Genomic DNA, 25,394 nt, shown 5'->3' on the forward strand with positions numbered 1-25,394 from the left:
GCGGGCGCAGACGTTCCCAGCTGGCTCCCTGCGGAATGACACCCGCGGCGCCCAATAGGCTGCAAGCGTGGGCCGTGCCCGGCCGGCGGGCTGCAGCAGCTAGCGAGGGACGAGGGGCGCGGGCGGGCGCGCGATGCTGCTGCAGCTGGACGCCGCGTTCGATCTGCAGCGGGACGTGGGCCCGTGGCTCGCGGCGCAAGGTAACGCGGGAACCGCCGCGGGCGGGAGCGAGCAAGCAGGCGGCTGCGCTTCCTGTTGGTGCTGGCCCGGGTCAGGCGCTGGCAGGGCAGGGCAGGGCTGACCCCATCCCCCGGGCGCTGCGGCCCCCGCTGCACGTGACACATCCAAACTGCGCTGTGTTGCAGCCCCGCCTCGCTTGCAGAGCAATTGTTAGTAAAGAGCTAAGTTTTTCCCATTCGTGCAGCTCAGGCTTTCAGAGCAATGCCAGAAGTCACGAGAGCTGGCAGCAGGGGCACTCCAACCAGACACGGTGCCGACCCCTGCTGTAGCTGGTTTGTATCCAGCGTTAATTGGGATGTGTAGCAGGGCCCTTTCTTTTCATTTATATTTTGTCAAACAGTCCCGGTGAGAAGCGCGGCGGGTCTGTGGGGGGAAAACCCTGCGATTCTGGGGGAATTCTGTATTCATTCAGGGCAATAAATCTGCTGTATCATTGGCGTACTTCTTTGAAGAAGGAAGCCAGGCGTCTGGTAACAAAGTGGGAAGAGTTTCCTTCATTGGCAACACGAGGCGCAAGGTGCAGTGCAGTTAGGGGGCTGATCTGAGAGCCGTGAGCTCTTCGGGTAAGTCTCGTCCTGTTCTGGGTTCAAAAGCCAACGTCGCATTAAGCCGTTTCATCAAAGATGCGTGTCTTTAACGGCAGTTTCCTTGAAATGTGGGTCAGGTTCGTCCTGGATGTCGTTTTTACACCACCGGCCTGTTCTCCATGACACTTGACACAGCAGAGACAAGCGTGGCAAAGAAGGCTTGCAGGCAGGCAGCTGTACATGATGGCTGAAAATATTTGGATTTTACCTCCTACGAATAGGTTTTCTTACCATGTATCGGGTATTGTTGCCTTTCACACAACCTTTCCACCACTCTAAACAAATTGGACAGGACGCCTACCCTCTCCTTTTAATAACAAAGAAACAAAAAATCTCCCATCCTCATAGTAAGCGGATATCGATCACAATGACATGAGCTGGTCGATGCTGCAACAGTTTGTGATTTCTAGCTTACTTATCAGTTGGCAGAAGGGTTAAAAATACGACCCTAATGTATTTTTTGGCACTTCTTTTTACTACTTTCATTTGTAAAGACCGTTTCATTTCTGCTTTTGTAAAGACTGCGGTTGAGATCAGCTTAGAAAAGTAAAAGCAAATAATGTAAAAAAACCTTATCTTGATATATACTTACACAATTACTAAGTTCTCAGTTCCTAACTGAACACCTTGCCAAAAGTTTTCTTGTTTTCTTCTATAATCAGCTTGCCACCTATGTATTGCTGCTATAATAATAGTAATGTTCAATTCATTCAGTCTCGAACACTTATATGAAACTGCAGGTAAGTATAAAAGTTTCTGCCCTTTAAAGACCATTCATTATCTTTCAGTCTAATGTGACCAAATTTGCAGTTAAAAACACAGAACTAGTTCTAGGTAATGGTATGGAGCTGTTTTAAAGATATTTGAGGTAGTAGTGACCATCATGATTTGGAAAGGTGAAGTCATGGCAGGGCCTTCAGAAAAGCAGGAATCTTTTCAATAAGCCTGTCTGATATTAGTAGGGCTGCTGCCTACCGTTTCAAATTCTACTACACACTGACTTTCTGGTATATTGCTATTAAAATAAAAAATGAGACGTGGTAGGTGTAGTATTGTAAATAGGGACACATTTGAAAATGGCTCTATGTACTGAAGGCCTGGCCTTACAAACATAGCACAGGAAGCTCCTGCCTATCCTATCAGGTCCAGTCCCCTGCATTTATAAGCTATTTTTTAAACATATAGGCATGCCTGAATTACACAGCAGTCAAGTTTAGTGTGTACATACATATTTTCAGTATTGGAGCCCAAATGAACAGACAAAAAATATTTTATATGATACTGAACTTGGAGATCCGACATAGCATGTTTGTGAACAGGATGTATAAAGGACGTATAATTGGAAAGATTTCCAAGAGCATGGTGATCTATAAAAACAAAAAAACCAAAAACAAACCACCCCAAAGACAACCCTAAGCAAACCCCCAAACAAAGACAACCCAAAACAAACCCCGCCTCAAAACCCAAAAAAACTGATCAGCATTGATTGGCAAAATTAGCTTTTAAAAATAAATACTCCAGTTGTGACTTTTCTTTTCTTTTTTTTTTTTTTGTGCTTTAAAAATATCAGGGAGAGCTTGTTGCTGTGAATTAAAACTGAGCTGTGTTTGAAAAAAGCTTTCATGTAAATCTGGCTCTTTTGAGTCTATTGTTGGTGATGGTCAAGTGTCCTACTGAAGCGGGAGATTGTAAACCAGTGACAGAAGTGTTTGAAAACTTGTCTAACATGCAGAAATTGAACTTTTTTTTGCCTTCAAGATAGTCTGCAAAGGGCTTTCAAATCTTTCAGAGAGAAAATTAATTAGCTTTTAGTATTATAGTTAGCAATTGTAAGCATTACTACAAAAATGCATACTACCTTGGAGTTTCCATTGATGCACATGCTGAGCATGCAGGCACATTCATATTCTGACCTGACAAGAAAAGCAACTCTGTTTGCATTCAGCTGCATTTATTATTCAGTACAGTCCCTGTCCATATTAATGCGCTTGTTAAATTCAGCTGCCTGTTTTGGGGGATTTTTTTTTTTATTGTGGCATATGAAAGGCTATTGTTTCCAGTGTTACCACCATGGATGCCCTTGGATTTCCTTCAGGTTTAAAGGATCACCAGTGATTGCCACTCCGATTTAATTTTTCTCTATTTTACAAATGTTTGGTGACTCCCTTGCTTCGACACACCCTCATGCAAGTTCTGCACAGATTAAAAAATGGCTGCTCAAAAAGGAAAAATGACAGTCCTTTGACTCCACGTTTTGTGGTGTAGAAGGTCTTGTGTGAAGTAATTTGCACTGCGAGAGTTTTAACTGGAAAAGAAGTAACTAGTTTGGAGGCTACTGTACTTTTCCCGAAGGCTCAGAGAAGTGACTACGTTCTATGAAGCTTCTATTAGAGGCAATGTAGTATGTGCTGACCTCCAAAAGAGAACAGCAAATTTTCTTGGTTATTTTTGGTTAATAATCTCTGATGTAATGCTGTTATGACCTGAAAACTGGGTAATGAGGGCGGGGGAGGGCAGAGGAGAGTAATGCCAGGAGCCTTTTTCTCTCTCCACCTCTAACAAAATACCAGTTCTGAATTTTTTTGATCCAAAAAATGAAATAAAACAGAGGAGGTTTTCTTTCCATTATTAGCCAGCCTAAGCGGCTTAAAATATTAAACTGCTTGCACCCTGGGGAGGAAAGAAACTTCCTACCAATCTTGTGTGATAACCAGGGTAAATAGTGAAACAGAACAAACCACCTGACAAGACTTTTGAGAATTTCCCAGTCCCACTCGCTGAACCACATTCCTATTGCAAATGAACATGCAGATGTCAGACTTCCCAGTTACGGACTGCGTTTCTTAATCACAGTCACATTTGTGATCATGCAACCATTCTTTGGCAACCAAAGTATTTAGAAAGCATGAAGAAGTAGTATCAGAAAAGCACTTAATGTGGTATAAGACTTGTCTTATCAAAAGAAATTAATTGTGCTCTTCTGTTGCTTTCATTTTATATCTAGTGCTTCCCTGCTGACTGGTCCTTCTCATCCCTCTGAATATCTCTCGTCTGATCTCTCTTCCACCCCCATTGTCTTAGCCGTGTTTCCATGATGCCTAGGATCTTTGGATGTGCTTCCTCAATGCTGCTGAGTTCCTTAATACTCAGCACATGCTGCCTAGCTCCATGGCTCCCTCGTGGCTTTGATCTCTGAAAACAGTTTCTGTTTCTGATCCTGCTTGTATATGGGAATGGCCTCCAGAGGAAACAGCTAAGCTGGCACCACTTCATTTCCACATCCAGGCAGCTGGAAATAAGTTGGCAGTTTTCATAGAGCTTGTTTGTTCTCTGCAAACCCCCAGAAAGTGCTCCAAGGGCTGCAGTGCAGAGATACTACTTTATAAAGTCCTGCATGGCATATAAGGGCTAGAAGCTGATCATGTTTGTCTGCTACAAACAGCACAAGATGAATCCAAGCCTCTTTCATTAAATATTCCTCATCTTTACTAAGAATAAATATTAAGGTGTAATACTAAATACAATTAGGAGATGGTCCTGAGATCACACTGTAGGTAGATGGTTAAAATGTTGTTGCATTACATTGACAGTAAAGACTACTCACAGACATGATTTATATAATGTGGTTGAGCAGCGAAGATTACAAATCAAGCTTCTTCTCTTTATACTTTGAAATGCTATACACATCTCATATTAAGCTATTTGGGAATTAAATGGAAGTCTACTGTTCTTTGTTCAAGAACTGAAGTTTTTTCATGTACAAATGTGCCTTTGCAGATTTAAAATTAATGCTCATTTGTCTTAAAGCATCATAAGTTTTACAGTGAATTAGCCCAAGTCAGAATCTTATGCCTTACACCTATCATTTTAGATACCTTTGAGGAGACTTCATCAACACTCTACATACTAAATGTTGAAAGAAGTGGAAAAATTATATACACCTGGAAGGTAAGTCTACAGCAACTCTCTGCAGCTATACTAGAAAGTAACAGCATGGTAAACCCTTCTTTTCATATAATACTTCCACCTTGAATTTAGCGTAAGTGACATTTTAAAACCTGAAATTTGATTAGTTAATTTTTTTTCATTTCTCTTACAATATGAGAGCAGTTGTCCTTTGTTCACTTGCAGAATTGGTTTTTTTTTTTTATAGATTAAGGGGGTGTTTGGATGGAGGTGAAGTACTGGACTCATTAAATAAGTCCATGGGACTTTTGCCATTGACTTTTGTGAGACCAGAATGTAACCCTGAATGAACATGTATCACTTTAACATACAAGCTTTTCATAAGCAACACATTCTTTGATACTGGGAGTTGAGTTGCTTCAGAAAGGAAAAATCTGTTGAATTCATGTGCAGCTATTTCCGATAAACTTGATTCATTTATGCATAATGAAGGGTAAAAGAGCTCTTTTTTTCTGCCTTACTTGGTGGTGTTTTAAACACTTATCAGTAGTGCTTAATTATAGTTGTCATGGGCTTTGAAAAATCCTTAACTTACTAGTATCCTGCACTGTTTAGGGTCATGTCATTTTAACTTAAAAATAAGCCTTCAAGGCCCTGTTTTGCCCCCGAATGCATTAGGGAAGGAGAGACTCCCTGAGCTGAATCTAGTGGAGTTCCAAGGAATTTTCTCACTGGTTTGGGGATGTTTCTCCTCTGCGGAAGTAACTGAGTTTTATTTCTTTAAAAGTGCACATAAAACCCAGACTGTGGAGGATCTACCTGCCTGATGCACAGACTAGAGGATCATGTCTCAAATTGTAGTGCACTGTCAGAGATGCCTCTTTGTACTCCAAGGCAGCAAAGCTGAAACTCTTCAGAGCATCACATAGGGCTTTAGTAAGGGTAAAGCTGCAGGAGACTTAATTCCTTGTTCTTATGGATGCAGATTTCCCTTTTGTATAAGAAGGTACAGAAAGTGTGGACCTCTGTACACCACCTCGCAATACTCTTATGGGCACACTAGATCTATGGAGGCAACGTGTTATTTATGAGGGGATGATTCCTTCTTCCTAATGTCTTTGAATCAGCCTGAATTATTTCCCTGTGCTGCTGTCTTGGCAAGATAAAGAACTCTTTTCCCCATGATTGCTCACTCTCCTGCAAAAGTGACCTACAGAGACTTCCTTCATTGTAGAGGGCACAGATATGTTTTGTTTGCTTTTGCTCTAAGGCAGGGGTGCTCAGCCTCCAAACCATGGGCCAAATATGGCCATGGGGTCATTGCATAGGATACATGGAGCTCCCCTTGGGTCTGGAAATTTGGTAGTGGGGGTACGGTGGCCATTATGACTACCCTCACCTGTGCCAAATCCCCAAGCCCCATTCCCTGCATGACTGATTGGAGCCAAGCTATACCCACTTCCCCTGCAGGGCTGGGCCAGGCCCCCCCACTTCTGAATCTGGACAGTCATACCCCCTTCCCTCCCCACAGAGCTGGGTTGGGGCCTGGCCACTTCCCCCCTCCCCTGCAGGGCCAAACCATACCCCCTTCCCTCTTTGCAGGGCCAGTTTGGGGACTGGCCTTGCCCCCTTCCCTCACCACAGGGCCAGGTCAAGCTCCTTTCCCCTGCAGGGCTGCATTGGGGCCAATCTGCCCCTCATGCTGCCAGATAGTGCCTGCCCTACCTGCCCGAATGCTGGATTGGGAGCACTGGCTTGATCCAGCCCACAGTTGGGTTGGGTACTGGTAATCTGGCCCATGGGGCAAAAAGGTTGGGCACCACTGCTCTAAGATTTTAAATCTATGAGGGGCTGAGTTGTGAGTACTCCATGGAATATTTTTACAAGTGGGCAAATGCACTTGCTAATTCCTTTTATGCTCTAACTCAGGGGTTCCCAAACTCTGACAGATTGCATACCACCAATTTAAAATGATACAGCCTTAAGTACCACCAGCAAATTTTTCATACACATAGGCAATAGACTATGTATTAGTGGGCTCTGAGCATCCCACCACTCATCCCGGGGCCCCATTCACCCCAGCCCCTTCCCCTGCCTCTGCCCCACTCCCTCCCTCACCATGGGGGGCCTCAGTCTTTGCCCCCTCTCCTCCCCCCCCACACACTTACTTGCTGGGTGCTGCTCCACACACAGTGCTGTGTTCCTGGCAATGTGCAGCAGGCTGCTGCTGGGCTTTGCGGGGGTGTGGCCCATCCCTCTGGCCTTCTGCATACCATTCGCAGGTTGTCTGTGTACCACTGGTGATACGCATACCACAGTTTGGGATTTGCTACTCTAACTCAATGGTTTTCAAGTTTTTTAGACTTGAGGCACCCCTCTATAACTCTTGTGAATTGAGTGGCACACCATTTATTTATTACAGTGCTCATCTCTTGGCAGCGGGGCTGGGTAGTGGGGGCAGAGTTGTGGCCAGGCAGAGCCTGAACCTGCCCGTATCTGCTTCTCCTCACACTTCCTGCTGCACCTCTTGAAGGATCTCATTGTACCCCAGGGTGCTGTGGCACCCAGTTTGAGAATAACTGTTGTAACCTTTTGTTGAAACTTTACTTTGTGTAAAGCCTGATAGCTTTATGTTGCATTTTTGACTTCCCATCAGTTTGCAACAAATTTTAAGGTAAATCTCTTCTGAATAATGGTTATACTTTTACTTTGCTACTCCAGTGTAAAATATGCAGAAGTGGCACTGAAAAGCTACATTTAGTGAAGATAGATAAATTACTTCCAGTATTCTGTAGCTTTCTCTTTTATTTACCTGTATTTACTGTGAGGAAATAGTTAACTTTATTATAGTAGATACTAGTGTTAACTTTAGGTCTTACAGAGTTGTCTAAAACAATTTAACTTTTTTAGTGTCACCACAGTGAATTATCTGTAATCAACAAGACCATTTTTTGAGAAACCTGCATGCATATGTGAGCCTTTGCTGGGTTTGTAGCAGTGAAGTCCCATGCTCTTGGCAGAGCAATTAATGTTTGTACTGATACTATCAGTGAGGTTGGTGCACAAACAAGGATGGAGCTCTTCTGGCATTTGTCCCAATAAACAAACATGGAAAACAACCTATCTATCAAATGGAAAAGGACCAAGCATATTATATGTGGAATCAGAGCTAGGAGGAAGGTAAACTTCTTATTTTCACGTTGCAAGGTATTAGAGAATTGTGCTGACTATTTAAAAAAAAAAAAAAGTCTATATAACAGTTGTGAGTCACAGGATAAGTACTTATACCCTGCAAGGCAGTATAGGAATTCTGCAAGTGAATGTGAAAACAAATATGTGAGTGCACAGATGTGTGGGTGGATTAATTATTGCAACGGTAATTTCAATATTAATCAAATATGCTTTCAGTAGCAAAGTGCAGATGTTGTTAGATTGCAAGAACACATTTCTACTATCAGAATCATTAGGGTTTCAATTTGGGAAATATCCTTATTTAGAAATGTTTAATTTTAAATTGGTGGTACTTAAGCTCATGAGCAATTGAGTGCTCACTTTACTGTGATAAGTGTAAAAACCTGAAAGAGAGGAGGCTCAAGGTCTTCAGTTTTAACTTCATAAAATAAGATATAGCATTTCTGTAATTAACCACAAGACCTCTTTCTCAAGCACTGTTTAAAAGTAATGGTCATGATATTCAGCAAAGTGAGAGATTATGGTTTGAAGACTACAAGGTTATGTAGTTTCCATTAAGATTACTATTGTGGTACACAGACTTCTGCAGCATGACTCATTTCTAGTTCAAAATTGAAATGTTATAAATTGCTTTAAAGCAGAGTCCAAAAACAAAAATAGATTTTTGAAAATAGAAAGTATGATAAAAAAGTCTTTTCTATTCTAAAACAAAAGTTTTCATTTCTGTTTATTCAAAATTACCATAAATAGTTGTGATTTTACATTATTTAATTATCTATCAGAAGGTGGTATTTCTTGCTTGTAGAGGCAAGAGGCAGTAGACTATTAGTAATGATGATCATCCTTGAGGGTTTTTTTTTTAAATAGCCTGTGAAATCTATTTAGTCTTCATATAGGTAATTTTCTAAGGTAGAGTTTCAATCTGTTCTCCAACTAGCAGATCACTGGGTGGTACAGCAGCTTCTTTACAGGTTCCATATACTGTCCAGTTGGTACAAGTGTGGATCCCCAAGAGTGGGTGTTTCAACCCAAAATAGCCTATCTAGGACCAGTGTGGAATCCCCCTTTTATCATGTGCAGTAGTTTCTCTTCCTTGTCATTCGACTACTCTAATATATGGCCCAAGTACAATGGAGAGGATAAATTCAGATTGTAAGTTTGAATGGACTGCACTTTCATTCACCGGCAGTACAGATGCTGGTGGTTCAGTCATTGTCCAATGTTGTTCTTTTTAAAAAACATCCCCTTTCAGTCTCTTTCCTGTCATTGGAATTAGAGCAAGGGTGTAAAAGATGTGGCCCACAGACTGGATGTGGCCCATGGAACTTTATCAGTGTCATCTGACCTTTGGGGCTGGCAGTGGGACTGGAAATTGGCAGAGGGGCAAGCTGCAATAGCTTTATGGTAGTTGCTCAAATATAGGACAACCAGATTATAAAATCTCTCCCCCCCCCCATTAGATTCTATATATGGAAAATATATAAATTTGATATAATTTTCCAGGTATAGAATGCAATTATTGGAGGTTTATTTTGAATTTGTCCCCTTCCTACTGCTACAGCAGGTAAAATAAATGTGTGGGGTCAGGTAGCCCCTTTGCTTTTGGCCACCCCAACTTCTCCCTCTTGTAGCCCCTTTACCCGCTCCTTACTGCCAGACTGAGCACATGGAAGTGAGGGCCAATTTTGAAAAAACTGACCTTGAAATAATCATCTATCGGCAAGCTTTAGCACAGTAGTCTGTAAACACTTTTAATATATTTATGTATAATACCATATGTGTGTGATATTAGTTCAAAGCCAGAAGATTCATGATTTACAATATAGTTTATTGGGCTGGTCCCCAGTAAAGTTGAAAGCATTTAAAGCCGTGGTGACTCTACATCTCAGCATTGCTCAGTACTTGGCATATGTGTACGCTCCAGATACCACTCCCCGCTCCCGCCCCCCAAAGGATCCATGTGTTATTTAGTCCACACTCATGACAAGAACTGGATGACCCCTGCTGACTTCCTGCTCCTGGGGCAGGGGGCTGGACTCGATCTTCTGAGGTCCCTTCTAGCCCTAATGTCTATGAAATCTATGAAATTCTTGTCATGAGTCCTGGGATCCTCCAAAATGTATATGCAGATGAAGCATAGGGGAGCCTGGTCTGGCTTTACTCCCTGAAGGGTGAGGTCACACTAATCATATGCGACAAGCTAAGAGATGGAGTGACAGAGGGATTCTGGGCAAACTGTTTGGGGACCTGTTTGATGAGATCCAGACCTCTAAGGTTGGTGGAAAAACAGGAATGGTTGTAAATGGGAAAGAAAGGTGCAGCTCCGCTATGGGAGTCAAGAGGACATTTAAATATATGCAGTGTAGTAGCTCACCATGACTTGAACAAGTGTTCGTGCTGAGCGGGACTGCATACAGTGCGTATTACCATATATTGTATTCGTATGGGTTGCTCTAATTTATCCTTCTGGTAGGTTCCCATCAGTGCCTCAGCCTCTTCTGGGCTAAGATCAGGTGTAGTTGCTGTGCTGGTCTGACAGTGTGTAGTGGAGGGTGCACCCCTGTTCAAATGCGGACAGGACTCCCTATGACAGCCTCACAGTTTCCCACTAGCTAGCTTCCAACGGGAGGATCTCGGCTACATGCCTGCTTTATGGAAGTGGGGGACTCTTCCCTAGCTTACTCCTGCAGCCATTGGATATGGAACTTATCTGTATAATTTGACCTGGAACACGAAAAATGTTCCAACCCCCCCTCCCCCCCCGAAAAACCAAAACAAAACAAAAAGCCAAACTCAGCTTTTTGTCTAAGATAAAGCATTTTTGGTACCAAGGGGAGCGTGGAAGGGCTGGCTCTGGCCCTCCTGGTGCTAGTCTGATGTTGCAGCACCTCCAGGCCCAGAGCCGGTTCTATATGGGGTGGGACGGACCACCTGCCTGTTGTATAGTCATGATCAGTGTTTGCTACATGTAGTTGGTTTCTATTACTGAAGGCATGCTGCTTTTAGCACCAGTTCAAAGATAGTGTATTTAGTGAGGTTTCCTTCTATGTGAATGTAAGAGGAGTGGCTTTTCCCATCACGCTGACTAGGGAGGTGAGGGGGAATCTTGTCTTCTATTTGAGCACATGCAGTAATTGCTATGGCTCCTGGAGCTGGCAGTCGCTATTTGTCTTGTTGCCAGATCTCCAATCTGTTGGTCAGAGCTGGAGCATGGGACTGTCATTGGCCCACAGGGCTGCCCTATGGGGCTGGAAATTTGGTGGTGGGACAAGCAGTGGTTGTTATGACACTAGAAGATCTAGCAATTAATGCTGCTCCTGTTTGTTCCACCAGCAAATTTCCAGCCCTGTGGGTCAGATGTCATGGCTGTACTCCCAGATCTGGCCTGTGGACAAGCCCCATATTACTTATCTCGTCTCTGGGCAGACCTTCTGTTACACATCTGCTCTGAATTGGAGCAGGTGTGACAAAATAAAGGACAGAAAAAGGATAAAGATGAAAGAAATGGAAAGGACTGGTGATGTTTGTGTTAGGGGTGTGGGGTGGGGAAGGGAGCACAGAAATGAAAACATTCAGCAAATGGTGAGAACCTTGAGAAAACCTTAGATTTTTTTTTCATTTTAATTTATAGGGTCATCTGAGAAACACCTACATTGGATTGTATGATCCTCAGACAAGACAAAATGAGGTAAGGACCAGCTTTCTAGACTACAAAATTATTTACTTGCATCTCTAGGAGAATCTCCTTTTCAATATAAATTACATTTGTGACATTCCAGTGTCAAAGTGTAACTCATTCAAAGATTGCATAATGTAGCAATGTGTCCCAGTGTTCGACACTATTTGATATTGTCAACATTTGAACACTGCTGAGTCTGCTCCAGTGTTTAAAACAAGCTAAAAACCTTTAACTGTGTCTGTTTGCTAAAAGATAAATTAAATAATTTTTCTCTTGTCCTGCATGTACACCTGCAGTGTGTTTGGTGCTGCTATATTAATATGAAGACACAGTTCAGTCCTGCAGTTAAATCTATGTGGACAGTTCCTAATGCCTGTCCAGAGCTGTACTGAAATCATCGGGGTCATTAAAGTGACAAACCATTCAGAATTATCTAGAACAGTCCCAAATTTCAGGGTTATGTCTTGGTGTCTCTGAAAAGGCCTTGAAAATGGGGCTTCATGTTCCAGATTTGAAAAAGCTGATTCTGGATTGGCTGAGCCCTTTTTTCATCACATCCCCTCCAAACATCCTGACGTTCCAGGTGGCATCCTGGTACATCTGTAATGATATAGCCTGATGCTACCTGATGACATATAAGTGTGGCTTTAATGCTTCAACTGGAAGCAGTATGGCCATGTTAGCAGGCATGGGGTGGGCCAGGGCTGCGGCTTTGTGCTCATCTGCTATTGGGCACTGGTGAGAGTGGCAGTGGCAAGGAGGAGTCACGGGGTCTGTGGGATCCCTGGTGTGGTAAGCTGTTGTGGGGCGGGGGTGGGGGTGACCACCCTACAACAGCTCCCCGAAACTGCCCATATGGCCCACAGGCCCAAATAATTGCCCACCCATATTCATGTTTAATTAGTTCTGCCATTTTACCACCTGGTTTAATTAGTTCTGTTGGGGGTAGGCTCCTCCCCGCCCCAAACAAGAATCAGTGTTAACCACATTTATGTTCTGCGCTAAGTAGTTTGTGCTAGCTGAAGCTGGAAATAGTAGAGACTACTTCATATTCCAAAGGACTGTAGAGCATATGTGACTGTCCCCAGATTTTGCTCTCTGGAAGTTGAGGTTTCATAGCTATATAAGGGTCTTCCTGAACCAAACTAGTGACAAGATTGGAGGCTTGAAGAAATAAGCAGTGCACAAATGGTGGTGGAGATTGAAACTGAGGCCTAAAGTATGATTTCTGTGGCTTTTGGAGAGTTTGTTTGACAACAATATGTTAATGCAAACTATTCTTATAAAGAGAGACTAGGTGGTTGGGGTGGAATGGAAATAAACTTTAACTCAAAATATATTTCTTAATAGCACCTGTATACCTTTGAGAGAGATCTGCACATAATCAGCTGTTCAGTCAACAATGAAAGGACATTACTGGGTAAAAGCTTTTTAAAATTTGCCAGTGTATATACATTTAATTCTAGAAATAATGAGAGCAATATTGACCCATAAGTAGCTAGCTTATAGTGATCTTTCTTCATGCATTTTAAATACTTCTGCCACTAAAACCTGTAAGTGAGAGCAAATAATCACTGTTACTGCTTTTTTAATAAAAGAAATGGATTCCTCTTAAGTTTTGTCTTGCCTGTTATACCTATGGTACCTGCCATTATTGCTTTTAAAGTTTGAACAATTTATGACTTTTCTTCTGTAACATTTCTAATATCATCTAGTATCTGGAAATGGTCAGTGATACGAAATACTGAATATACCTTTTTTGTGTTTTTGTTGATTAGCGGTCAGTTTTCTTCAGATGACAAAAGAAGATAAAATAAATCAACTACTCCAGTCAGGTACTGCGAGGTCTTTATTTTTAATCGTGATAATTCTAAAGTAACAGTGTTCAATGGATGTGGTAATTAAACTAACATCACTGGATGGATGTTGCAGCACTGCTTGAAATTCAAGTTGCAGCTGGGGAGGTTTAGGTTGGATATTAGAAAAAACTTTTTCAGTCAGAGGGTGGTGAAGCACTGGAATGGGTTACCTGGAGAGGTGGTGGAATCTCTATCCTTGGAGGTTTTTTAAGACCTAGCTTGATAAAGCCCTGTCTGGAATCATCTAGTTGGGGATGGTCCTGCTTTGAGCAAGGGGTTGGACTAGATGACCTTCTGAGGTCCTTTCCAACTCTAATTTTCTATAATTCTTTTTTAGCTTTTATCTTCTATTTTCTGTTATAAAAAAGACTTTGTAAAAATAGGTTGATGTTATCCAAACTTGTGTTCTTCTTGCAGTATCAAAGTGTTTGACTTTGCTTATTGAAATTCATCCTGTTAATTATGTGAAAGTCCTGAAGGCTGTGGATAGCTGTATCAGAGTGCAGGTAATGCTTCAACCTACTTAAATTTCATTTTTCCTTTTTTTTCACTTGCAAGTGAAAAATCAAGGGAGTGTAAAGTTACCTCTTTACAACCAAATAGTTTCTTTCACATGGCATTGCTGAGTGCAGTGCAGATAGAGTATCATGCTATTGACTCTAAAAATATTTATTTTATGTTTTATCTCATATTTTTCTAAGCGTGTATCTAATGTATGTGTCTACAAATGCCTGTGGGTAGCAATGCTAAATTTCAAGTACCTAATCCCCAGAGTAGTGATGTGGCTAGACTTCCCACACAAACCATGGGGCAAAAAAGGCAATTCAAAAAGTGATTACAAAAAAAAAAAAGAAAACAAAACAAAAAAACTGCATGCAGAGTGGGGAGCTGTCAACAGCTATCCAATAGAAAACACTAAACATGGGAATGTGTTTGAGTTCCTGCCTCTCCATAGCAGGCACCTGAGCCAGGACTGCAAAGAAGGTGCCTCCATTTGCTCAGGATTCAGAGCCAGTAGGCCTGTGCGAAGCAGCAAGTATTTGCTTTGGATTCGGATTCAGCTGATTCGGAGGACAGTGATTCGATTTGGAGATTCAAATCACTGCCCTGATTCGTTTTGGCCAAATCGGATCCGAAAGATTTGGCACCGCTTCGGAGATTCAGCCATAGTCTAAACAGGCAGCTGACAGGCTGCCTCCAGCTGGTAAATCTGTTGGGGTTGGGGGAGAGAAGGGGCATGGGGGAGGGAGGGATTGGGGCTGGGACAAGCTGCCTAGTGGGACGAGGGGCCATGTTACTCAGGGAGGGGAGCAGGGGGGTTGTGGCATGCAGACATGGCAGCACTGGGAGCAGGGACTCTGTGCTGCCGCCGTTTGCCAACCGGTGTGGAAGGGCAGGCGCTGCTGCTGCTTGCCAGCAGGAGCTGTTGCCACTTGCCAGCCGGTGTGAGGGTGTGGGTGCAGCGGCGCTGGGAGTGGGGGCTCTGCCCTGCTCCTGCTTGCCCCCTTCTGCCCAGAGCAAGCTACGCCTGCATGCTGCCTCCCCACGCCACTCCGGCTGGGCAAGCGGCAGTTCCAAATGCTGTCATGCCCCCTTCCCCAAGTCCTGTGCCCCCCACCTTGGCTGGGCAGCTTGTCCCAGCCCAAATCCCTCCCTCCCCCCTTCTCCAACCCCAGCAGATATATCAGCTGGAGGCAGCTGTGTCAGCTGCCTGTTTAGTCTATGGCTGAATCACCAAATCGTTTTCTGAATCGATTTGGATGCTTGAAATAGATTCAGCGCTTTTAATTGGTCTCCTGATTTGATTCGGATTCCAAGATTCGGTCCCTGAATCGGGCCAAATCTCCTTCCTTTGATTCGAATAGGCTACTGAAGTTTCGCGCAGCCCTACAGACCAATATTCTTGGGGCATGTCTACTCTGGTCATGCACCCCTCTCAAAGCTGCTATGGAAAAATAAGCCCTGGCTACTCACCTACATCTGTTCTGTGTGCTTCAGATCTGGAGCTGAGCTGTGGAGGATGTTCTTGGGTAACTCTCATTGTCATTCTTAAAATTGGTGTCTCTTCATTGCCAGCAGGGATTGACATGGCACTGGCCTGCCAGCCAGATGTGTGACATCCCTGGCCTAAAAGGTGACCGTTCTACCTGGATTGCTAGGGCACTTTATATGTGGACACTTCTGATCTGTGATAACTGTGAACCAATTCCCAATCAGTGACATTTGGGAGCAGTTCAGTTTTACATAGGTCTATGCCCTTAGACACCTCCTGCAGTCCTAGGCACCTAACTGCTGCTTGGGTTTGGGAGTGCAGTAGGGTGTTTAGAGGTTCCTCTTTCTTCTGGCCTTCTTAATGGCTGGCTTAGACATGTCTCCTGTGCTGAGCCCAGCACATGCCCAGAAGAGGCAGCATATTAGTTGGACCTGGCTCACCTGATGCCTGTATAGATCAGGTACTTCAATGGGGCTTTTTTTGGTGCTTTTATGTAAAGCTGAGTCAATCAGCTATTAGATAAAAGTGCCAAAAATCCCTGCTGAAACACCCAATCCATACAGGCACTGCAGAGCCAGTTGAAGTAAAGTGCTGCTGCTTCCAGTAAAGTGCAGTTTTGTTTTTGTTTTAATGCCTGCAAGCAGCCTAGGTGTCTAACTCTTGTCATTTAATGTATGTGAAATCTATGCCCTTAACTCAGCTTTGTGAATTCAACTCTTGGAGCTGGGTCCCTAAATTTTAGGTGTGGGAGCACTTAGCATCCCAGGACCTAAATCCTTTGGTGAATCTTGCCTTAAATCCTTTTTTTGGATACGATTCATAGTCTGTAATAAGGCAGCTGTTTGCTGAATTTACTCAGTATGCCTGTCAGTATCTGTAAGTTATCAAGTATGCCATTTAAGATTATAAATATCTAGTTTAGCTTCATTAACAGAGTCTTGATTAACCCTTGCAAAATTTCCTTTTATAGTTTCTCTATCCAGTTGAAAGTGGAAATCCCTTTCCAGAAAGCCATCTCTTACTAATTTCAGAAGATAGATGTAAGTATGAATAAATATTTTGAACACACATTGCATATCATCTAGTAAATTATGAGCTTTCTGGTACTTTGGCGTGCTGTGGACTAGAGCTACAGTTCTAATTTGAGTTTTGGTGTCATTACCTTGTATTTTAAAATGAATGCAAATATTTTTAATTTTAAAGATATTGAACAATTTCACATTCACGTTGTCACAGAAGAGCACAAAGTGGTAAGAAATCAATGTTTTCCTATTTATTTCTTAAGTGAAAACTTAATGGAAGATAAGTATTCTGGCAATCAGTGTTCTTTCTGTAACTTTTCCTGTCCTTTTAAATAGCTGTTTGAGTACTACTTTAATGTGTGGCAACAATTATGATAGCTTTGAAAGACAAATTATTCAGTCAGCCCTGAAGAAGATTTTAAAGTATATATTGTGTAATTTAGAAGGAAATTAAATTTCTTACTGTTTTCTCCTTGTGCCTTTGAGTGCAGCCTGATCAAAAGTTATTTAAAGGTTTTTGTTTTCCTCAAGGCCTAAATATTTTGTATCCTTAAAAGGGATGCTTAGAGGAAAGTTGACAAAGGTTGCTTGTATAGGAGGCACAAAAAAGCCACAAAACACTAATATGCATCTAAAATTCATTCTGAAACTTGTGTATGAATGTTCTTGTATTTCTCTTCCCCTCCATTTGTTGTCTGTTTGTTACACAAGATATGGATCCTGTCCTGTGTAGGGCGACATCTGTTTGCAGCCTTTCTGCCACCATGAACATTTTTGTGACATCAGAAAAACCTAGTGAACAGATGTCCCTGGCCCTTGTCATGCCCTAACTGCCCCAAAATAGTAAAGCAGTGATTCTTAGTAATATTTTGTGCTGCCTTTTCATAGTGGATGTTCATTTGCTTATGATTCATGGGCTGTCTGGGGCGGGTACTCCGGGGAATTCAGGGGTCTGATCCTTTGGGACAATGGCCCGGAGTGCTTATCCTTGACCTGGGAATGATCCAAGGAACTGATAGGCTTCCCCACTCTGTGCTTGCAGGTGCCTGCCCTGGGTCAAGGCTGCCCCCAGGGGTGTTATTCCATGAGCCCTGGGAACTCTGAAGCCCCATGTCTGCAGGTGCAGAGTGGGGAAGCAGCCTCTTTGCTCTGTACCAGTGGATGCATGCCGTGAGGCTGGTATCCTGCCGGATTGGGCCCCTGAAGTTTTGGGAAATGTAGGGGCCTGGTCTAACAGGACAGTGGCCCTGGGTGACTTCTGTCTCTATCCTGGCACAGCTGATCCCATCACAAAGGCAGCATCTGTTTGTAGCCTTAGTTTCTACAGCTGATGTCTATCAGCAGTAGCATTATTAAAAGACCATGCAAAGCCACTAACACGGATATATTCTGCTTAAAATGAAATTCAGTAATCGGACTGTCTCTACTGCATTTATGTATTCAATATATGATGGCAACTAAATACTTGTTTAAACATGACAGATGCAGGTTGGGGGCAGGCTGGTGTTAGCAGCTGGTGGCTGCTGCTGTACCTCCCTAGAGCTGTTTCAGTCTGTATCCCAGATCCAGCACAGTACAAAAAGCTTTCTGCAGCCCAGTTGCAGCAGCATGCAGTACAGCGCAGGCAACCCCTCCTTCCTCCGCCCCAAGCACTGCCAGTAGCTATGCATGCTGGCTCCAATGACTCTGTAAGCTATAGGTTGCTAACCCCCTGTTCTAAAGTCTTTATATTGCTCTGACAGTTTAAAGATGCTTTTAAAAATATGCAGTTTTTTTTAATTGCAGGAGTGGGGTTAAGGGCTGTAGGATAAGTCTGTGCTGTTTCTTTGGAGCTCTCAGGACTGCCGTTGAGAAATGAGCCCTGCCTATATGCTCCACTCTGAATATGTTGTTTGTTGAAAAGTGCCATGTAGTTGCTTTTTGGTACATGCCCAGGGATGCTGTCAGGATCTCAGTTTTGAGCATGGTCCTGAGAGCTGTGCTGGGTGTGCCTGGTACCACTGTAATGACAATTGCATTACTTTTTTTTCTTTTCATTTCCCAGCAGAATTGTACACACAGAGCAGAAGCAAGTGAGCAGGGATGTTTCTCAGCAGTGCTCTTGTGATCACAGTGGAAGGAGTGCAGACATAATTTTAGTATAACTGAAATATGGACTTTGTGGGTTTATACCAGTCCCCAATCTTAATAGACAAATGTGACTTGAAATGTTTGTTTTTTTTGTTTTTTTTTATATATGTCAAGGGCAAACTTGGACCTGATCATATAACTACAATTTTAGACTTGACTCCACTGAGAGGAGCTAAACATTGTACCTCTGGTATACCAGATGCTCCAGTTTACAAAGGGAGAATTGAATGTGGGAGACAGATAATATATTAAGGGACTTTGAAATGTTAATTAAAATATTATACTGTTGCATATTATATTAGCTATTAAAATCCTAAATTGTGCAAAAGTCTTCATTAAAGTCAAATAAGCTTGTATTGTTTCTTTCTTCCTTGCCTTTTTTCCCTTCCCCCATTCTTGTATTTATTTTTTTTTAAATTCCATTCAGGTGATTCAAAACACAGGCCAGCTTCCAAGAGAGAGAGTTGCAGATGATCTCATTTGGGCACAATGGGATATGACAGAACAAAGACTCTTCTACATTGTTCCGAAGGTGGAAAAAATGATCTCCGTGTTTGTTCCATCTTTTTTGTTTTTCTGATAGAAAGGTTTGAGTTCATAAAGCAGCAAAAATTGAATCAGTTGGATTATTTTGAGGTGTAAAATCAATGTGTTTTGTAATTCAAGTTAGTGGTCAAAATAAGACTTTTTCTTGTTCAATTTTAAAGCTACTACTGCTATATGCAATGATTTGAACTTATGGCATGTTTGGCCTAGGGCAGTGAACTTGCCAATTTAGGAGAGGGTGTTTTCTGCACATCGGGGCAGCCATGAGTAAGAGAGCACAGCTTGTGTACCAGGAGAGAACAGGTCCTCAGGTGAGGCATTTGCAAACTGCTTTTCATTTTGACTCATGGGAATAAACACACTTGCATGAAAACAATAGACTTTCAGTGCTAACTTTTTTGATCCTATGCAATCAGTTGGATCTTGGCAGAAAGGAAGGGATGTATATATTATAATGAAGAACATATCCTCATTCTTATTCTCTTATTCTTCCCTTGTGAGAGGCCTTTCAAGTTGTCCAAAATAAGATAATGTTCCTAATGGCTTTAGCTGTATGGGCAAAACATTAGGGAAAAAAATCTTCTAGTGGATTCTTATGGGTGAAAGAGGAGCGCAGTTCTGTGTTATGCAGTTATAGACAGAAAGTAGTTATCTAATTTTGGACGGGAAGGAAATATGTCATAGTGGTGTAATAGGGAGTGCTATTGTGGAGGCTTGTTTGTGGTCTTTTCTTTTTTTGTCTCCCTCGTGGTTAACTTTTGTGTGTTAGCAAGTAGGACTGTGTTTCAAATCCAACCTTCTCATTGTTTGTAATAATCTCTTTTATTAGTCTTAATAAAAAAAATTCCTCTTAATTTTAGGAATCAAGGAATACATTAAAATGTGTCCAGTTTTATCGTGATGAAAACTTTAAATTAATAGTAAGTTGTTAATGTGATCTTATCATATAAGTAGTCTTGGAGAGAATGTAATTTGTTTTGGGGAATGATACTGATACTTTGTCATGGAAGTTTTATTTTTAATAGCAGGTTTATATTTTAAAAACAAACAAAACCCTTTTGACATGTTAAAAAATGTGACAAGATTTGAATTTGGCCTGTTACATTGCTGTTACGTTGCTTCACAGATTTGGATTAGCATCTCTGCAGTTATTTTCAAGTTCATGCAGTTAATCCAATTTTATACCAGCACACGTGACAGCAAAATTTGCAAATCTATTAGAAAGATAAAAGCTTAATGGTTTCAATGGAAACAGGACTGAGTCTGTATCATTGACTGCAGAGCATTTATTTGGATTGGCAAACTTAACCCTAATGTTGGATGCCATATTCAAGTTTGCTAAAATGGTGTTGTTGAGGGTTTGAAATTGTCCCAGTTCATACTTGTATTAAACACCATGGGGGTAGAGTTTTCTGAAGTTTTTGAATGACTAAAAGTTTAAGTGATGGTAAATGAAGTTATGATTTTCCCATGGCAAAACAAGTCAAGTGGAATGTGAGTGAGTGCATGCTCTATGGACTGATTGTAAGGTCACCCTTAAAATACTGTAATTTTCACTAAATGTATGTCTGTTCTGATTTTTTTTTTTTTTTTTTTTTTTTTGGGTTAACAGTTGGAGGCACCCCTGGATATTTCACTAAGTGACATGGAATTAAAGTAAGTGGTACTCAAAGGGCGAAGTAAGTGATACTACATGTGATGCTACGTCACCATAGCAACACACAATGGTGATGTAGCATCGGTGGGCACAAACCATGATGCCACAGCTACATTGCTGTAGCAATCCGCTCCCTCATTACGGTGCATTGTTACAGCAATGTAGGGGCTAAAAATAACCATATGCTGCCGGCATGGCGCAGTATGGGCTGTTACTGTACCAAAAAGAAGTAGTAAATGATGGCACAGTAATGACAGCACGTTAGGGACATGTGTCAACACGCCCAAAGTGTATTTTTCCACTTGTCTATAAGTATGTCTAAAATTAGGTCTCTTAACATGCTAACTTCATTTGGTGTTACTTATCAGGATTTGGGACCATTAAATACACAAATACATAATTTCTTAGAGCCAGATTCATATGGAGCTAAAAGGGTCATCAAGTCTAAGCTTGAGACCTTCTCCACACCTTTCCCAAGACCACTTGCAGAGTGTGATGGAACTGCATGAATAAGGGTGACGCCATGCCTTGTAAGCTCTTGGGCATGAGAGGTGAGTTATACATTTCAGACACTCCTGCTCAGTTTATTTTCATGTAGATGCATGTGGTGTATACTGCAGAACGAAACACCATGTTGCTATGTGCATTGCTCCTTTTTTTTTTTTTTTAATATGGTTGAGATTAATATTGCTGCATTTTTTTTGCAGTGTAAACTAAGGAAAATAGATTGATCAATCTGAGTCTGGTTTAAATTGTTTTGGGAATATTGGATTATAATTTAATTCTTACGTTTCCCTTGTGATCTTTCAGAGGTTCCATCAACTCTATTAAAAATAATCGTGGATGAAGAAATGCATTTTTATTGTTCTCTCTTTGCTTGTAGACTTGTTAATTTTGGATATGATTACTATCAAGACACAGAGATGGCACCTGAAACTGTGAATCTACAAGTTTTTACCAGTAAAACAGGTAATGAATAAATAAACAATCTTGTGATGGTCATGAATTACAATTCAGTGCAACGATCTGTGGTTGTAACCAATTATAAACATTTCCTTTGTAGGAGATTGTTATATAATGGTCTTAGCTTTTCTATTTCATGTAGAGTGCTCTTAATGGGTCCCAGAGAGAATTTTTCAAGGGGAAATGTTGGGAGTTTCCATTTTTTTTATTGCTGTAGTCCTTTTTCACTCTAATGACATGGAAGTTCAGAGCAACTAAACTGTCTTGAGCTGAGCCTACAGAGCCCAGTTCAGAGGCCATAAAAATCAAGACACTCCTATTGACTGCAGCTGGTTTTGAATGAAGTGTGTAATAAAAGCTGGATTATCTGTGTTTAATGTTGTCTGTTTATCAGGATCCCTGTAATGGATTACTAACTGTGATCTTGTAGTTTGCAGGGGTTAGGACTGGGAGGTGAGGCCCTTGTACAAATGTTCACTTATGCCTTTAGTCACATGTTGAAATCTAGCTTCCAAGTGTGAAAAATAAGCGTGTCTCCGTAAAGCTCAGAAATAATTAACTCTTGCCGCCTGTTCTGATCTCTTGATACTCATCCTGTAAATTAGGAGGACTAAATTATGCTAATTTAGTTGTATGTAAATATCCATTAAGCTCCTCCAATTTTTAGTGCTACCCATCAATTCCCACAGCCTAAAATGACAGGTATTGCAACCAGCCTGAGAGGTTAACTAATCCAGATTCTGGACCAGTGTGGGGCAGAGCTAGATGCTCCAAGTCAAGCTCGTTGCTATTTGTTTCAAGGGGGTGCCAGCTTGAACATCTTTGCTGGTCTCAGGTGCTACCCAGAGAGGCAGGTTCTCTTAAGTAACAAAGATCCAACCCATTTAGGGCTCTACCGGCAACACTAAACTTCAGAATGCACCTGAAAAAGTACTAGCAACCCACACATCCCAAAACACTAATATAACACTCTCCCATGATGAAACCCAGAATAAGGAGACTCTACAGCATTCTTTGCTAGCTTTAGTTCCTCAGTGGTCCCAGAGTCTGGTCTCCTAGCAGTTTGTTAAAGATGACAAGGACAAGCACCAGAAAGAAAAGTTGTAGTGGTGTTCATCGTATATGGAAGGAAAAATACTCTTTACTCTAGGTGGCACCTGGGCATGCAGGGTCAGATCAGGATTTAAGAAGAGTGCATGTCTGAAAAGAGGTACAAATACATAAATTGAGAACTTTAAAAAGTCATCACTGTAGTCTCATGCTTCATCATTCTTTCTTCTGTGGCATGTGCATCTTGTTCATGACAACTCATCTTAAAATCTAGCCTGTAAGCAGTTTCGGAGACTGTCTTCTGTGAGCTGCCTAGCATGCTTCAGGGCTTGTTAAATACTGAAACCTTTATTTATTTCGTTTTAAATGGTTTCCGGTAAAGAATAATTGGCTCAATTTCCAATGGAATATTCCATGCAATTTCCAATTTAAGAAAACTCTTATTGACTGCAGCCCATCTGACCTCTGAATGAAGCTGCTCTTTCTCTTTGAAACTTCCGTAGTAGAAGAAAAATAGCCCTGTTCCTCCTAGCCAGCACTAACAAGACAGAATGTCACCAGACCCACAAAACCAACATGCAGCTCATAAATTAGCTGAAATCAAACAAGCCTAGTCTCTGAGTTAACTTTTTATTTTCCATCCAAAATGCAGTTTGTGGTTATTTAACCATTGCTGTGGTCTTGGTATCTTTTTTTAACACGTTGTGGGTGTGTGGTTAGGATTCTTTAGCTTGCAGTTTTTTTGTTTTCAGTTTAGGCTGATTCTTTTTTTCAGAAAAGTAGGCAATAACATTGAACTATAATCTTAATCTCTTCTTTTAAGTAATCTAAACAAATCTGCTTTGTCTGTATTGTGCATTATCAGTCTGTGCAAAGGCATGTGCAGAGTATTTCTCTACAATGAAATTATGTATTTGAATTTTGAGATACTATGATATTGTATAGAGGATACTAATCAACTTTTGTGCAGGTACAAAATTGTGACAGGTTCACGTTCCAGGAGTGGCTGTAATGCCTCCTGGTGGCTGCACAATTCCTGCCCCAGCTCTAACTCCGGGGGCCCTCACTTCCTTACCTTGTCTGCCATGCCTTTGATGTTATTATTTGGAAAGGAAGGAGGCTGCCTGGGAGACCTTGAGCAAGCCTGGTATTGTTCCTGTGTTGAGCTTCAGTCTTCCTGGCCTCTGCCCTTTCTGTCTCACTGAGCCCTCTAGCTCTATCTACTCCACGGACCAAATCGAGTTTCAGGGTTTGCAGCCTTCCAAGGTTGTGCCCTCTCTTGAGCTGCTGAGCCTCCCTGGGCTTTCTCATGCTCTCTCTCTGCATCTCTCAGTAGCTGGGCTCCAGGCCCTGTCTCTGTCCTGCTCCGGGCCCTCTGACCCCACCAAGTCTAAATCTTGTCCCTCCTGATCCCGGTTCCGAGGCCTATCTGTTTCCAGCTCTGCCTCGCCTCTCTCGGGCACGATGATTGCCCCTTATGGACTCTGTGAGATCGCTCCTTGGGGTATGCTAGGTGTGTATTGAGTTAACTCATTTACATCCTGTGCTGAGAATCTGGCCCATTGTGTTCTGTGTGACTTGCTGTTTGAAGAAAGCTCTGGAGTGTCGGCCAGGGATGCTGCAATACTTTTCCTGCCAGTGTGCTGTTACAGTTATCTCTTGGGCAGTAGCTGGACACTGTGACATTTGCCAGTGTACGGGGATCACCACTTCAGTGAAGAGAGCAAATTAATTTCATAACTTCAATCTTTGTTTGCTCTGCTGGGCCTGCTCACATGAGTCCTCACAGCTGTTACTCTGTTATACTCATACCTGTTCACAAAGAACTGGACTGAGGCTGCCAAATTTCTTTACCTAGGCTGTTTGATGGCATCTTCGGTTTGCTGCTGAGCTGGGCTGGACCAGTAACTGAGAGAGGAAAGCACATCTAGTCCTCTAATAGTGACCAGGGGCATCCTGTCTGCTGTGATTACATTGGATCAGCCTGAATAGGAGATTAGTAGTTTGTATATTAAATGCAAATTGTGAATTTTGTAGGACAATGTATCCTAGGGTACTTAGTGCCCTGCAGCATATGAAAATGAAATGGGTAGTATGGGGGGCCTCCCCTGCAATAAAAGCAGCATCATAGATTTGTTGCTTTCCTGCTGAGACCTGATGCTACTACTTCAGATTTTTTACATGCTACGTATGTAAAGGACTAAATGCTGTGGGATAGATAACCTGTCTGTCTGTTTCAGAAACCCAAATACCCAAGCATAATTCTGGCATTCTTCCCTAGAATATTTAGCATTTTGGTAACAAACATAAGGAACTTCAGCACAGAGGAAATATTTTTTTTCTCTTGAAAGGAAAAAATGCATCGGCCAAATCAGGAGCATTGCTAGTGCAAAGCTGTGGTGTAGCTTTGTAGTCTGAGGTACTAAGCATTTAACGTAGTGCATTCTCTTGGGTTTTTTGGTACTTGTGTTTTAGATAAGTGCACTGTGCATCTATTTGCATTCTACAATAGATTGGATATATGCATCTGCACTTCAGACAGCAGTATCTTTCTATTAACAATACATGTT

The 25,394-nt window shown here is 41.9% G+C and overlaps 1 protein-coding gene across 2 annotated transcripts in view; it reads left to right on the forward strand.

Annotated features, from left to right (window-relative positions):
• Nucleotides 1-55: 55 nt before the first annotated feature.
• The window catches only part of GSAP (gamma-secretase activating protein), a 72,038-nt gene continuing 46,699 nt past the window's right edge, over nt 56-25,394 (forward strand). Inside the window, exons 1-12 of one of the 2 annotated variants that reach the window (XM_014606510.3) lie at nt 56-200; nt 4,699-4,775; nt 11,557-11,613; nt 12,955-13,024; nt 13,383-13,439; nt 13,881-13,969; nt 16,427-16,496; nt 16,660-16,706; nt 19,036-19,140; nt 20,015-20,074; nt 20,767-20,810; nt 21,695-21,780. In XM_014606510.3, coding sequence (XP_014461996.1) covers nt 134-200; nt 4,699-4,775; nt 11,557-11,613; nt 12,955-13,024; nt 13,383-13,439; nt 13,881-13,969; nt 16,427-16,496; nt 16,660-16,706; nt 19,036-19,140; nt 20,015-20,074; nt 20,767-20,810; nt 21,695-21,780 — 829 coding nt within the window. In that variant the 5' untranslated portion in view covers nt 56-133. Of the gene's footprint in view, nt 201-4,698; nt 4,776-11,556; nt 11,614-12,954; nt 13,025-13,382; nt 13,440-13,880; nt 13,970-16,426; nt 16,497-16,659; nt 16,707-19,035; nt 19,141-20,014; nt 20,075-20,766; nt 20,811-21,694; nt 21,781-25,394 lie in introns of those variants that run through there. The other variant, XM_019487499.2, reaches the window with a different exon arrangement.

The sequence above is a fragment of the Alligator mississippiensis genome, chromosome 4 (genome assembly GCF_030867095.1).
Source record: "Alligator mississippiensis isolate rAllMis1 chromosome 4, rAllMis1, whole genome shotgun sequence".
In the NCBI taxonomy this organism is placed as follows: Eukaryota; Metazoa; Chordata; order Crocodylia; family Alligatoridae; genus Alligator; species Alligator mississippiensis.